Below are 14,015 nucleotides of genomic sequence, written 5' to 3'. Positions count from 1 at the left end.
CCAGACCAGCACTGGTGGGCTGGCTGCCTTCTGCTCACCCCAGGGTAGTGTACATGAAGTCCCTGCAGAGACCTGCTGTGGCACATGGGATTCGTTGCTGTGATCTCTTGGGGGTTTTTTAAGAAAGTCCATCCAGGCCCAAGTGTCTCAATGCAAAGCGACTGACGTGGGGGTGAGCTGGGCAGCCAGCCTGGCGGGGCTGTGCCAGGTGCGGGTGGCAGCAGCGTGTGCTGTCCCCAGGTGCAGCGCTGCAGTGACGGGTCTCCCGCACTGCAGAAGGGCACTCGGCTCTGCTGGGCATGCAGGCGTCAGGTGCTGCCTGGCACCGGCAAACCCAGCAGGAAACCCAAACGAGCGCTGCCACGGCAGCAGCGGGAACACAGATGGAGGGCGAGGGGGCAGGTACCCCGGGGATGGGTGGTGTGTCTACCCAAGGGGGGCAGGTAAGTGTGTGACACAAGTGGCTTTTGACCTGCACCTTTGGGGTATGGGGAAGAAGTGGAGTAACAATGACATTAACTAGGCCTGTGCTTTACCTTCAGAGCTCTTCTCCAAGTGCTGCTGAGAATGGCTGGGATCCTGACGAGGAGCCTCTTCTCAGAAAAAATCCCCGCCGGTTTGTCATCTTCCCCATTCAGTACCCAGACATATGGAAGATGTATAAACAGGCTCAGGCCTCCTTTTGGACAGCAGAAGAGGTGAGTCCTGGGGCCTGTGGGTGGACAAAAGGTGCTCAGATTGGTGTCCTTACACTTCCTTCCTAGCTCTGCTCCTGGCTTCTGTGTTGTGAGGGTTGGAGTTAATTGCATCAAACATGAAGTGCCTGCACAACAGCAGGACTCTCTTCGTGGACAGTGGAAAGAAAGCTGCTTCTCCTCAAGGCCATTCAGGGGAGCTTCTTGAGGTGTTTGGTTTAGGTGCAATTGTATCCCAGGGTGCTTCTCTGGTTATGGAGGGAGCTGATTTGTGGTCAGGTAGCTTCTACCCTGCTATGGTCTCTGTACCTGTAACTAACTCCTTGCCCATGTAAGAAGTTCTGGGCAATTTCATGTAAATGCTGTTCTTTAATATTAGGCACCTGTTTATTTTCCAGAAAGATGGTGATTATCAGAGACACTTGCTAAAAATTGTTTCTAATGGACTCCTAATTGCCCTGGTTAGATGCTTGCCCTGTGTTACAATACGAGCAAGGTTGCTGCTTAGCCAGACCTACGCAGTACTCAGCTCACTGCACTTGTAGCAGTGGAGGCTTCTGAATGCTGCACTAATCTGGAGAGATTACCTGCCAGCTGACCTGGTTGTTCCAACTCAGAACTTCTGCAGCCTTTACTTGTTTGTGAGCAGTGGCCTGCAATTGCAGAGGAGCGAGCTGAATGCACTGGCAGGCTCTGAATAGGCCAGAAAGCATCCTGGGATGGTGAGGAGCAGCTGTTTGTAGAAGTGTTATTTCATGGCTTGTCTGGGAGGCTTGGCTGCCCTGTTGCAGTAGAGGTTGATTTAAGCTGTTGAAGAAAAAGCATTTAAACTCTGCCTGATCAGCATTGCTTTTTTACCATATTGCTGGTTCCTACTTACACTGACTTACTGTCTGCTGGTGTGTTTCCAAAGGAACTGGAGTATTAACTGTAAGACTGGTTGTGTATGTATATGTGTATATCACATATATACATACGTACCAGTTTTTAGGCCTCTGTTTTTCACATCTGGCCCTACTTAACTGCTGCTGTGGTTCAGAAATGCCTCCAAGCAAACAATCAAAAAAGGCCTGTGGGAAGGAAGCTGTGGTTTTCTACCATGGCTAGAATTTAGCTTAGTAGATGAGAGGAGTTGCACAGTGTTTGCCCTGTGCCATTCTTTGGCAGGATGGAGGCTGAACACCTGCCAAAGGCAAAAGTCCCCTTGTTTTTTGCACACCTGGGTATAGGTTTCCTGGTGTATCAGCACTTCTCAAGGAGAGTTTAAGTGTCTCAGAGGGTGCTCTGCTTATTGATGCATGTTCATACTCATGACAAGAAGACACTAAAACTTTTCAAAATACTGTAAAGCAAATGTGATGTTACTGTTGCAGAGGGAGGCAGCAATATTGAAGTGTGTCTATTGTCTTTTACAGTCACATGTATTTAAATTCTCTACATGTAAAGATTTGAGAGCAAATGCCAAAACTCTGCCTCAGTCACTTGACTAGGCTGCTTCTGTTCTTGCAGAATGACAAACTTAAAGGGCATTAAAATGTTTAATTTTTCTTTTCATTAGGTTGATTTGTCAAAGGACCTTCCTCACTGGAACAAGCTGAAAGCAGATGAAAAATACTTTCTCTCTCATGTTCTGGCATTTTTTGCAGCCAGTGACGGAATAGTAAATGAAAACCTGGTGAGAAAGCTTTACAGAAAGCTTATATACTTACTCATCTTATGGGCTTACTGGCTTTTCATTTAGTGTTATGTTTTTTTTCTCATGTGAATGGCTAAGTTTATTAAATGTGTACTATTTTTCTTCCCATCATCTCACCTTTGCCAAGGGGAAAAAGCAACTTGTTCTGCTGGGGCCAGTGGCTGAGTTAAATTGGATCAATTGTGGTCAGCAAAACTCCAAATCACATAACTCTTAGACACATTTGTTAAGCTCAGCCGTCTGCCTGGCTGTGGTGATGCTCATTTCTCAATGAATTAATGGACTCACACACTTCTTCCCATACTTGTGTTAGATGAGAAGTAGGGTGGGATTGTGTCATGCTCTGTATTCTTCATTTTATCATAGAATGGCTTGGGTTGGAAGGGACGTTGAAGATCATCTAGTTCCAACCTTCTGCCACGGGCAGGAACTCCTCCCACTCAACCAGGCTGCTCAAAGCCACATCCAGCCTGACCTTGAGCACTTCCAGGGAGGAGGCATCTACATTTTGATAAAATCCATTTTGCTCTCACTGAAAGGCATCATAGACTCTTTTAGGGCAGGTGGGTGCTGGTAAAAAGGTGGGGAAATCTTTTTGCTGAAATCAGTTCTGGGCTGCAGAATGTCTCATCACAGGGTATCAGTGGTATCTGACTGCAAATGTCCAGTTTGGATCTTGAATGTTGGTACCATTGTTGATATGCCACAGTATACGTGCAAATATTGCATGAACATATCTTTCTGATATTTTCTTTTCATGATGAACAAGAAGTCAGAGGCTTTGTACACTTTGAAGTGTTTACTATCACAATATTGTGCTGTTCTTCTCCTGTGTACGTGTGCCCTCACATTTCACTGCAGCTCTCCATCCTGCATGTTCTTCTGACATCTGTCCTGTTGACATCTCTGTGAACTGCTCCCATCCTTTCTCTGTGGTCAATATTTATTGTCTCTCTTATAAAGTAGTTAGAGTACTGTAATGCAGGACTAATTTTACTGTACTCATTGCCATGCTTTCTGATTTTGGTAGGTGGCACGTTTTAGTCAGGAGGTGCAGATCCCAGAAGCTCGTTGTTTCTATGGCTTTCAGATTCTCATTGAGAACGTTCACTCAGAGATGTACAGCTTGCTCATAGACACATACATCAAAGATCCTGAAAAAAGGTAAACTTCCGGATATGTTACAGACCTATGGGAAATGTGTCCCCTACTTCAATGGCACTGTTGTTGGACAGCAGCATCTGGGGGAATTGGGTATGGTTCCTTAAAGCTTTCAGGGCCTGCGTGCCTGACTCCCAACATGGAGTGAAGTATTACTGACTGATTGACTTGTGTGGGAGTGTCAGGAGATAAGTTAATGTTTGTATAAACCTTTGATTGCAGGAAGTGTGGAAAACTTCCTAGTCCAAATGGTAATGCATTTGAAAAGAAGCACTTTCCCTCCAAGACTCCACCATGGTGATGGTCAGACAGGACTTGGTTTCCCACCATGGCATCCTGTATAGTGACAGTGGAAGGGGGCTGCAAGTTTTCCTTTCAGGTGTTTAGCATGGGAACAGAGTCTGTCCTCATAGGAATTGGCCTGGTTCCTTTTGTGGAGTTGGGCAAGATGAGGTTTAGCTCAATGGCTGTGAAGTGGCTGCCATCTGGATTGAAATCTGAGAGGCAGTGTGGTCTGGCGAGTGGACACTCCTAGGATGGGATGTTAGAGTTCACCTCCCATCTCTACAGCTCACCTTCTCTGAGACCTTGGGTTTATCTCCCTGTGCCCTTGTCATCAGAGATCATCACCCTTTTGGGGTGGGAACACTCTTACTTGGGTGAGTTCAAAGCCTAGTGTTATGGGTGCTTCTGTCTGGTGGAACCAGGAGGGACAACCAAGGCAGGTTTACATAACTCACTATTATTTTGATGTTTTCTCTTTGTTATTTTGTTTGTTTGTTTTCCTTTAGGGATTTCTTATTTAATGCTATTGAAACAATGCCTTGTGTCAAGAAGAAAGCAGACTGGGCTTTGAAGTGGGTTGAAGACAAAGAATCTACTTTTGGTATGTAGCTTCTTAAAAACTTGGTTTTGTTGCACGTCACAAACTAATCCTCTGCTGCATTCCTGGAACATGAGACGAAATTCTTCACAGGTGATCCAGTGGCTTTAGGGTCTCTGGTTTAACTAAAAAACTAGAAGTAAATTAGTTGTATAGTAATGGCAGTGCCCAGAAGAAACGTGTTATGAAAAGTGTGTGTCTCTCTGTCTTTTTTTGTCTTTATACTGAACAACTCTAGTTCCTTCAACATTTTCTTGTAGACCTTGTTTTCTATGAGTTCTGAATATTTCTTCCAGTTGGCTCTTATTTTGTACTCCAGTTTTGAGAACTGGGCAGCTGAAATCTTGCAAGTCTGGGCTTTTTCTGTGTTCATGTTCATATGGACAAATTTATGTATGATTTTAGTCATTTTTTGCAACAGCACAGATGAGCCTGGACAAAAAAGATTCAAGAATGATCTGTCTCTAGTGTTTCTGTTTTGCTGTTGGGACCAGGTTTCTAGTTTCTGCATCTGATTTTAGAGCTGGGACACTGGCTCATCTTCCATGTGTATGGTGCAGGTCATCCTTTCCCGTGTTCTGCATTCAGCCTGCGATGTTGACTGAAGGATGTGTTGTAGCTGAAATTAATAATGGGCAGACTGTTGAATTTTCTAACCTACACATCCACTATACTTAGAGAAAGTGTAGGAGATGGAGAGATTCAGCCAGATGAACAAAATACATCTGAATATTGTTCTTTTGCAGCATCTGTTGTTCACCGCTCTTGTTTGAGTGGGGTTCTTTCTGTAGCTGTAGATTCTTCTGTCCTTGAGCATCCTGCTGCCTCTCCAGTCTGGCTTTGCTTGCTGTGTGTCGAGTCCCTTCTTCATCTCCTTCATTTGGCTCCCAGCAGGATGGCGTGTGGCAGGCATCAGGAGGTTCCCTAACTGAAAAAGCAACCCTCCCACCCATCCCCACGCCCCCAAATTTCATGCATCCTATCCAAATTTTTGTAAAGTACATTTCTACTCTTCTATTTTTTCGTCTTATTGAGGAAACTTTCCAAGTTTAAAACATTTGGGAGGCCCAGATCTTTACAGTTTATCGATTATGAGATGCAGTATATGAAAGTGGCTGGCTTTTTTGCTTGGTGTTTCCTGCAAGCTTGGGGACCTGCCCTGCAACCACGTCTCTGCAGCCTTGGTTGATTTCTTATGCTGTCTGTTCTGTGGACAACCTGTGATCACATTATGGGGTGTTGCTGGTGGGCAATTTTTGTTTCAGTTAATTTCATGTGTGTGATAGCTAGTCAGGTGGAATGTGGTAAAACAGATACTGATAGTCAGTCTTGTGCTTCATTCAAGCTATACTGTAGGAGCAGCAGGCCTCCACTCCCTTCTGGAAGTAACCTAGGAGATTTTTAGTGTTACCAGACAAATTATTTTCCTTAGTAAGTTCTGTGATACTTTTAAGTCTGTGTTGCTCTTCATGCTTTTTTCCTGACTTGAATTTCTTCAGATGAGCCAGCAGATGGCATTTGCATCTCATAGAAGTGGGACATTGGCTACTTGGGGTTATTTTATTTTTTAAACAAAATCCTGTGCAGTTCTCACTGGGAAAAGGCACCAGCACTTAATGCAGAAGCTATTCATGTTAAAATATACCCAAGGATCTTGTGAAGGTTTTTAAAGTAGAGTACATTGAATGACATGTCTTCACCAACAAGTCAGATGGTCTTATAGTCTGAAGAAAAACATTCCTGTAGGGAGCAGGGAGAACTGGGACCAACAATGCTGTTCTTTCCTTGGATGAAAGGTGCAATGACAGGTGGGCTAATCTAAATAATTATTTGTGTCTTGTTGAATTTATGTTCTGTGTTCTTCCAATTTTGTAAGAATGTGGGTTTATGTAGATTCTCAAAAAACAGAAATTAAGGTGTAGTGTTTTTTTCTTAATTTATAGGAGCTCAGCTCTTCTCTCAGTTTTTTTTTTCTCTTAGTTACACAACCATTTTCCTTCCTTTTAGCAGTAAGAGATGAAGGAGTGCTTAGGTCTTGGTCCCTTTGGACAATTATGTTCTTTCCCTTCTGGCCTGTGACAGTTTCAGTGGGTGCCCTGGTTCTTCAGTTCTGCTGGGGTTGCTGTGGTTAAGTGCTGCTGTGTGTGTAGACCCTGTATGCTTTGGGATCTGCTGAAAGATGTGGTCAGAGACAACACCTGGTGCTGCAAATGGAATTGCTCCTCTCCAGCCTCTGTCTGTCTGATGCAAGTGGTGCATCTTGCTGTCAAACAATACACTATTTTGTGTCTAACTGAAAATGTGTTAATGTTAAACAGGTGAGAGAGTGGTTGCCTTTGCTGCTGTTGAAGGCATCTTCTTTTCGGGTTCCTTTGCTGCTATATTTTGGTTGAAGAAGAGGGGCCTGATGCCTGGACTGACCTTTTCCAATGAACTTATTAGCAGAGATGAGGTAATGTGTCATCTCCTACATACTGTCTGGGAAGAAAAGGGAGTTTCAGGGGGAAAGGTAGACTCATATTCATAAAGATCCCAGAGCAGCCCATCTCTTTTGGCAGGGCAGGCTGAAGGGAGCATGAAGAGAGCAGAAGGCAGTGTTTGGGTGGGAACTTTTTTTGGGAAAGAGAATGCAGTAATGAGTAGGGGCTGCATTTCTACATATCACAGAATCACAGAATGTTTGGAGTTGCAAGGGACCTTAAAGATCATCAAGTTCCAACTCCCCTGCATGGGCAGGGGCACCTCCCACTAGAACAGGCTGCTCCTGTGATGGAGCCTGTTTAATGCTGGCAGTGCTGGAGGACAAAGAGGTGGTGGAAGACTGAGTACATTCTCTATTAGCCAGCAGAAGGGCTTTCAGGAAAGGTCCTGGTAGGTCCTGGTTACCTGCCAGGTAACTGCAGCCCTGCTCCCTAGAGCTTCTCCTGCAGTTACCTGCCTGCACCTGCTCTAGCCTCACCTCCTACGCAGCACAGACAAGAGACTTCATTTCCCCAGAGCGAGTGCCTGACTCTGCTTCTGCAGCCTGGCAGAGGAGCTGCAACTGCTGGCATGTAGGAAGACAGGAGTCCTGCTAAGGAGCAGGCTATTCCCAGAATATTTTTAAAAGCGGAAAGAAGCAAACTTCTAGCTAGGAGTTACTAATTAATTTAAAGCCTAGGTGCTGCTATGTCCCTCAGCAGAAATACCTGTTTTCAAAGGGAGTAAACATAAACATTAGCGATAACTCAATGCACTGTATGATCAAAAGGTGGACTTTTTGGGTTGAAAGGGAACTTTGTTTTCCTGTGCTGTGAAGGGAGGCAGAGGCCTGGCTGCTCAAGGACTGGTGTCAAATTGCATGGCCCACATCTGCCTTGGAAGCTTACTTGGGATAGGATGTGACTCCTGGCCTTGCTCTGCCTTAACTGCTTCAGTCAGGCTCAAGCAGCCTCCTTGTACCACTCCGCCTCTGCCCCTAGCTGTGGGTCCCATAGCTTGCAGAGAGCTCTCTCCATCTGTTGCCAGGACAGCTGTGGCCTGGTGTCATTCCTCTCCATGTTCTTGTGTTACTGCACAGCCTGAGGATCTCCTGGGAGGAGGCAGCTACATGTCTGCGTTAGAGGGGAGTGCTGCTTAGATTAGGATGTGATGTGTCTGAGGGGCTGCATGTCAGCACACTGAAGGTGGCAGGCCAGGTGCTGACCAGTGCCCTTTCTTTTCACTGCTTGCTGCACCACTGCCTGCCAGTTGGCAGCAGTTGCTGACGGTTGGGACCTGTCTTTAAGGCACTGCACAACTTAGAGCACTGTCGGCTCTGAAAAAGCAGAAAGACCAGTTTTGTGTGCAGTATAAACATGCTAGTGGTTTTGACTTCCCAGAGTTGGTCCAAAACAATGAAGAGCTTTATCATAGTGGAAGTAATTTCCATGGATTAGATAAACCGATTTGATAGGAGGAATCTTACAAGATGCTTTTAATTTAAAATACACTTTTGAAGAAAGTGATATAACCAGGAAGTAAAACCAAACAGTTCTCCAGCCTTTCTTTTGTATTCTGTTTCTGTGAGTCATTGCAAACTGATCCATTTGAGTGAGGAAGAATTTGTTTGTTGAAAGGATGACTGTCAGGTGAATGAGATGTAAGTTCCTCTACACAGCAATATAACTGTACTTCTCTGCAGAGTTGAGCACCAAAAGACTAAGTTTGTCTTGAGTTCTGTTGGCGTAATTCCAACTGCAGAGCCGTTAGGAAGGGTTAAGGCTGGGTGTACACAGCACCTGCATTGAAAACCAGGAAATGCTGTTACAAAAGCAGCGGCAGTAAAAAGAATTCACAATGGAAAACTACACAAACTGTTTTTCTGATGCACCTGAACAGATAGATGGTTAACGCTCAACATGTTTTTTTGAGCTGCAGGCTTTGTTCCCAGGCTGTTCTTGGAGCTGGTGCATCTATGATTCTTAAAGGTGCAAAGCTGCTGGAAGCACCAGTCAGCGGAGCACACTGGTTCAGGTGAGAAGCCAGACACATTCTGCATCCTGCTGGTGATCATGCCCTGGACAAGACCATGGGCAGCCCTGCAGCAGGCAGCTATTGCTGTCCCTAGAGGGAGAGCATTTCCCAGATGACGTTTTTTCAAGGCTGTTTTGTGAGCTGAAGCACAAGGATTTTGTAGCCTTTCTGAAAAATTTTTTACTACTTGGTTTTGTTTTGAGCCTTGTTAACAAAAGCACTGGATTGTCTGGTAGACCATAGTCTGCCAAATGCTTCTGACTGGTTTTGTTCCAGATTTGCCTTCATAGTGCTAATAGCCTCTAATCACCTTGCTGTTGAGGGGAGAGATGGTACCACAGTGCTCCTGTAGTCTAGCAGTGGTGGGTATGGCTGAAGCCAGGGGCACAAGCCATAGCCAGGCAAGTTGAAACAGAAACTGAGGCACCCCTTGAATCAGCTGCGTGGTACCCTTCTCAGACTGTGATGGATTGCTCACCTCCTGAAGTGTTCTTATCCTTGCTGGAGGCTTTTCTGAAAATCTGGGGAATGAACATGATTTATTTGGCTCTGTACGGGATAGCTGGGTGAAATGTGAAGGTGGGTTGAGTTGGGGCACTGTAGCCATAGCAAATTCCTTATAGTAACTGCACTTGTTAATCTTGGATTTGGTGACTAATCTGAATCCTTTCTGAAAGTGCTGTGAGGAGAAGCAAAGAACTTAAAACATGTATTTCTGTACAGGTATCTTGAAGCAGAGAGCACGTAAAAAGTCTGTGTTGACTGGCAGGTAGTTCTGCAGTTCTTGATGTAGAAGTCTTTCTACAAAAGCATGTCTGATGGGAGGGTAGGACACAACCAGCAGCACTCTGTGTAGCATCCCTCACAGTAGAGCAGCTCTCAAAAATATTTACTGGAGAAAAATGTGTGCTGAGTGTTATTTTAGCATAGGTGGAATGTGTTGGACTTCAGATGTAACCAACTGCTCTGTAAACTAAAAGTGTCCACTACACATAGTAACATGAAGACTGTCAAAGAAGCAGGAGACTTGGAAGCTTCAACCTGAATGAGGCTGCCTTAAAGTAAGAGCAAACTATGTGGAGGAGGGAAAAACTGACTATTTTTTTTCATTGTTCTCTTTTGCTTCAGGGTCTACACTGTGATTTTGCTTGTCTAATGTTCCATTATTTAGTGAACAGACCATCAGAAGAGCGGGTCCGTGAGATCATCACTAAAGCTGTTGAAATTGAGCAGGTACGCCTGGCTGTGACACCATCAGGGGCAGCAATAATAAACAAATTAACTTCTAACTTTTGGGATTCTATATTTGATATGTGGCCCTAATGCAGTATACCATCCTTTTCATCTTCCTTAATGATGACAATAAGAATCAGAAACTTTCTGATTCAATTGTCAAGGAACTGGGAGAAGCTGAAGCTGGCAGCTTAATGATAGAAAGAAGGATAGGCTGTTTATTTACTATTAAATAAAATACTTCCAATTGGAAAGGACTGACAACAATCATCTAGGCCAACTGCATCTGTCTTTTAGAGAAGAGTTTGTTTACTTATTTTCTTCAGGATCTTTGTCTCTCCCAACTATATACACACCCCTGCTTGTCCTCAGGAGAAGACAGAGTCTGTTCTGGCCATGTGTACCATGCTGGGCTCTGGCTTTTTCTGAGGTTGCTGTCAGGTTCTTTGACATGAAGTGCTACCCATCAGCAACTACAAGTTTCTGCACTTCTGCTTGGCAGGATTGTAGTTTACAACTTTTCTGTTGTCATCTAACTACTGTGATGATGGTGAAAGTCCCAGCTTTGCCTCACAACACTGGCAGGTATTGTGTTGGTGCCTAAACATGTACATAGCTGGGTCCAGTACTCATATGTATCACTGTGCTCTCTGATCTGTCATTCTATAATGGCTGGAAGCCAAGGGAAAAGTGATTAATGGATCTATTCCTGTTCCCACTAGTATGGGCTGTGGGTTTTATTGAACTTGGAGTTCAAGCTTACACTGAAGCTTGGGATCTTATAGTGAGAAAGGCAGATAAGAAGGGCAGTGATAGAAATTCTTGTGCTTTCCAAAAAAGCATGATAAAAATAAAGGAAGATACAAACAGCTACTGAAAACAGAAGACACTTCCTGGGTTTAGTGATACAAGTTATTTATTCAGACAACTGCCTGGGCAGCCTGGAGTATCACAAAATTGTGTTACTGTGAAACACAGGTGTCTTCTCTCCTTTTCCTTTCTTAAATTTTGTTTCTCTAAATGTCATCTGTATTTAACTTTTAGGAGTTTCTAACAGAGGCATTACCTGTGGGTCTGATTGGAATGAATTGCACTTTGATGAAACAATATATTGAATTTGTCGCAGACCGGTTACTAATGGAGCTTGGGTTCTCAAAGGTAAGAGGTGCAGTTGCCTGAAATGTTGGCTTGCCAGGACAGCCCAGGAAAGCTGTCAGCACAAATCACTCTCCTAATGTGCCTGAGAGCAGGTCATATTTAGCATTTGCACTTTCTGTGAGTGACAGCTGAAACCACAGCATTGATATATATGCTTTACTATTTCAGAAAGCAAGAACAATTTAGGCCATTGTTTCCCTTCATCTGCTCGGCAGGTTTGTAATTGGAAACTTGGGCTGTGCCCAAGTGCTGCAATCCTCAAAGGATAATAAGCACCTTGAGCAGGTGAACTTCACCACGGACCAAACTTCTGGGGAGTGACAGTGCTGAATTTGCTTAGAGGGGTGTCCATTGATTCTACAGCATATTGCAGCAACGGATGATCTAGTTTGAAAGGGTTTGACTGCTTTGTTTGTTGGGGTGTTTATAGAGCATTGTTACCCTGTCAGAATCACCCATATAATCATGTTTCCCTTCCCCAGGTCTTTCATGCAGAAAATCCTTTTGATTTCATGGAGAATATTTCTCTGGAAGGAAAAACAAATTTCTTTGAGAAACGGGTTTCAGAATATCAACGTTTTGCTGTTATGGCAGAAACAATGGACAATGTCTTCACTCTGGATGCAGATTTTTGATAACTTGGCAAACAAATGGTGACTGTTTCCCTCTCCCCATCTCACTTTCTGCCATTAAGTTGTTTTCATCTTGTCTCCTGGAATTGGAGTCTACTGGAATTTTTTTCCTGGGTTTTCATGTTGTTTATTCAAGGAGTAAATATATTTCAATATGTATAATTTAAAAAAAAAAAAGGGAGGGTCCTTTATAAAAAAGTTTATATGGCTTTTAAAAAGGATGGCCTTTTTAAGATTCCCTTGACTCATCTGCTGTGATTACTATCTTTAAAAATTACTTGGATACCACTTTTTTAAGACTTTGGTAGTGTTTTAAGAATGGAAACTGTGTCCTCATGTTATGCTGTTTTAATCTGAAAACTAGATGAGGTATCACCCTGTATATATGTTGCTGTACATTATTTTCATGGGGTTTATTTTCATATTTATAGTTTTAGTCTAGAGTAAAAGCTCTTCCCTTTTGTCCTGCTGCAAATAGAGTAATAAGTGAATGTGGGAAGACATTAATAAGGTGTGAAGTATAAAATCTTAAACCCAGTGATACAGTTTGATCTCCCCACTAATGTGGGTTCTGTCTGAAAATATTTTTCTTTAGTTGGAAACCTGATGCCCGTTGGTTGGAGTTTAAATCAAATACATATGATTTTTGTCTTACAGCTGTTACTCAGCAGGTCACTTGACTTTGAATGGTCCTAGAAAAGACAAGCCTGTTACTAGTGGAGAAAAACTACGTCCTGTAGTTCTTTGGCTTGTGCTACCTGATTTTCCCTGCTTCTCTGAACAAGTGCCTTATTAAGCAGTCTGTAATTGAGCTGAGTTGCAGTCGGCACCTGACACTGGAACAGCCAGCTCTGGCTGTTGTCTGTCTTCCCTCTATTGTGCTGGGTGATTTAATATTCTCCCCTTCTTGGTTTTACTGTGCATTGATGGGGTGAGAAGGCATGTCAGTCCAAAGGGTTATCCCCTGAGGTGCTACAAACATACTGCTTGGGTTATAAGGAAGCACCAATAATGTATGAAGATGCTTCAAGTTGTGTGTTTAATGTGAACCATTGAAACCCTTGTCACAGAAGAGCTGCTGGAGGAAGGTATTGACCCTTCCAAAAACAAATCTTAAAGCAGTGTGAATTAGCAGCACCTTACAAAGTACTGCTTTTTGTGTTTTGGGGTGTTCCAGTGTGTGCCTGAAAACTTGTTTCAATGTCTTGGTGTCATGTGCAGAGAGCAGAGCAATTGAAGAATGGCTACCATACTGCAGTGGTACTTGGGATGGAAGGGATACCACTCAGTTGTAGGTGGATTATTTGCAAATAGATATGCTCATTTTTTCCAAAGGTGAGGTCAGTGTACATGAGTTAGGCAAAGGGTTCTGCTTAATTATACCCAGCATTTTTTTTCAGTGTTCAGCAATTTGTGTATGAGCTTTTATAAGTCTGTCTTGTTGCAGACATCTTGTGCTGCCTTTGAGATGCCTGGCATGAGATGAGCTGGCAGCCCAGGGTTATCATTGAGGTTTTCTTGCCGGCCTAGATCAGTCATAGCCCTGGGTACCTGAGTTCCATGAAGTAGGTCCACTGCCTTAATGTAGTTTGTAGTGAATAATTGCCCCTGGTGTAAAAATTAGCAGCAAAACTAACTTATTGTTTGGTGCCAGTGAAAGATTATGAGTAAATCATGAGCATGGAAACAAGACAGCTTTTTTTTTCCTAGAGAAGAGCCTGAATCATGTGACATAAGGTACTTGGGGAGGGTAGAAGGGAACCTGGAGAATACAGAGAAAAGCTGGAACTTATGTCCCTCACTAGTGTCCTGCAACTGCAAGAGAACTGTGCACTCAGAAAATCAGCACCTTTTGGAAATACTGTGTTGATGGGAGAGAAGGAGAAAATATTGCAAATGGGTCTGTTTTTGGATGGATGAAACCTATTTTTATGTCACAAAAAGTACAAGAAAGCATTTGTTTTGAGTGTTATGAATTAAGATGAGAGTACACAGAATATTCGAGTATGAAACTGCTACGTGCTCAGGTTCTGTAAATGTATATGAGGTAGTGAAGTGTGGTA

At 43.5% G+C, this 14,015-nt stretch overlaps 1 protein-coding gene across 1 annotated transcript; it reads left to right on the top strand.

Moving 5' to 3' along the window:
* Positions 1 to 383: 383 nt before the first annotated feature.
* Positions 384 to 12,084, top strand: RRM2B (ribonucleotide reductase M2 B (TP53 inducible)). The gene is made up of 9 exons (XM_010006460.1): positions 384 to 443; positions 543 to 698; positions 2,254 to 2,370; positions 3,422 to 3,555; positions 4,344 to 4,438; positions 6,754 to 6,887; positions 10,058 to 10,162; positions 11,207 to 11,320; positions 11,803 to 12,084. Exons 1-9 carry the CDS (start codon positions 384 to 386, stop codon positions 11,953 to 11,955), a joined length of 1,068 nt encoding a protein of 355 aa, XP_010004762.1. The 3' UTR covers positions 11,956 to 12,084.
* The last annotated feature ends 1,931 nt before the right edge of the window (positions 12,085 to 14,015 follow it).

Source organism: Chaetura pelagica, unplaced genomic scaffold (assembly GCF_000747805.2).
Source record: "Chaetura pelagica isolate M959 unplaced genomic scaffold, ChaPel_1.0 scaffold76, whole genome shotgun sequence".
Lineage (NCBI taxonomy): Eukaryota > Metazoa > Chordata > Aves > Apodiformes > Apodidae > Chaetura > Chaetura pelagica.
The sequence above is the reverse complement of the archived record's forward strand: the minus strand, read 5'-3'. Positions and strand labels throughout refer to the sequence as shown.

Excerpts from the sequence above, each read along its gene's own strand:
- RRM2B (XM_010006460.1), top strand. The coding sequence starts at position 384 with ATGGAGGGCGAGGGGGCAGGTACCCCGGGGATGGGTGGTGTGTCTACC. Across the intron at positions 10,163-11,206 it reads AAGCTGTTGAAATTGAGCAG|GAGTTTCTAACAGAGGCATT; the intron begins GTACGCCTGGCT and ends TTTAACTTTTAG. Across the intron at positions 11,321-11,802 it reads TGGAGCTTGGGTTCTCAAAG|GTCTTTCATGCAGAAAATCC; the intron begins GTAAGAGGTGCA and ends TCCCTTCCCCAG.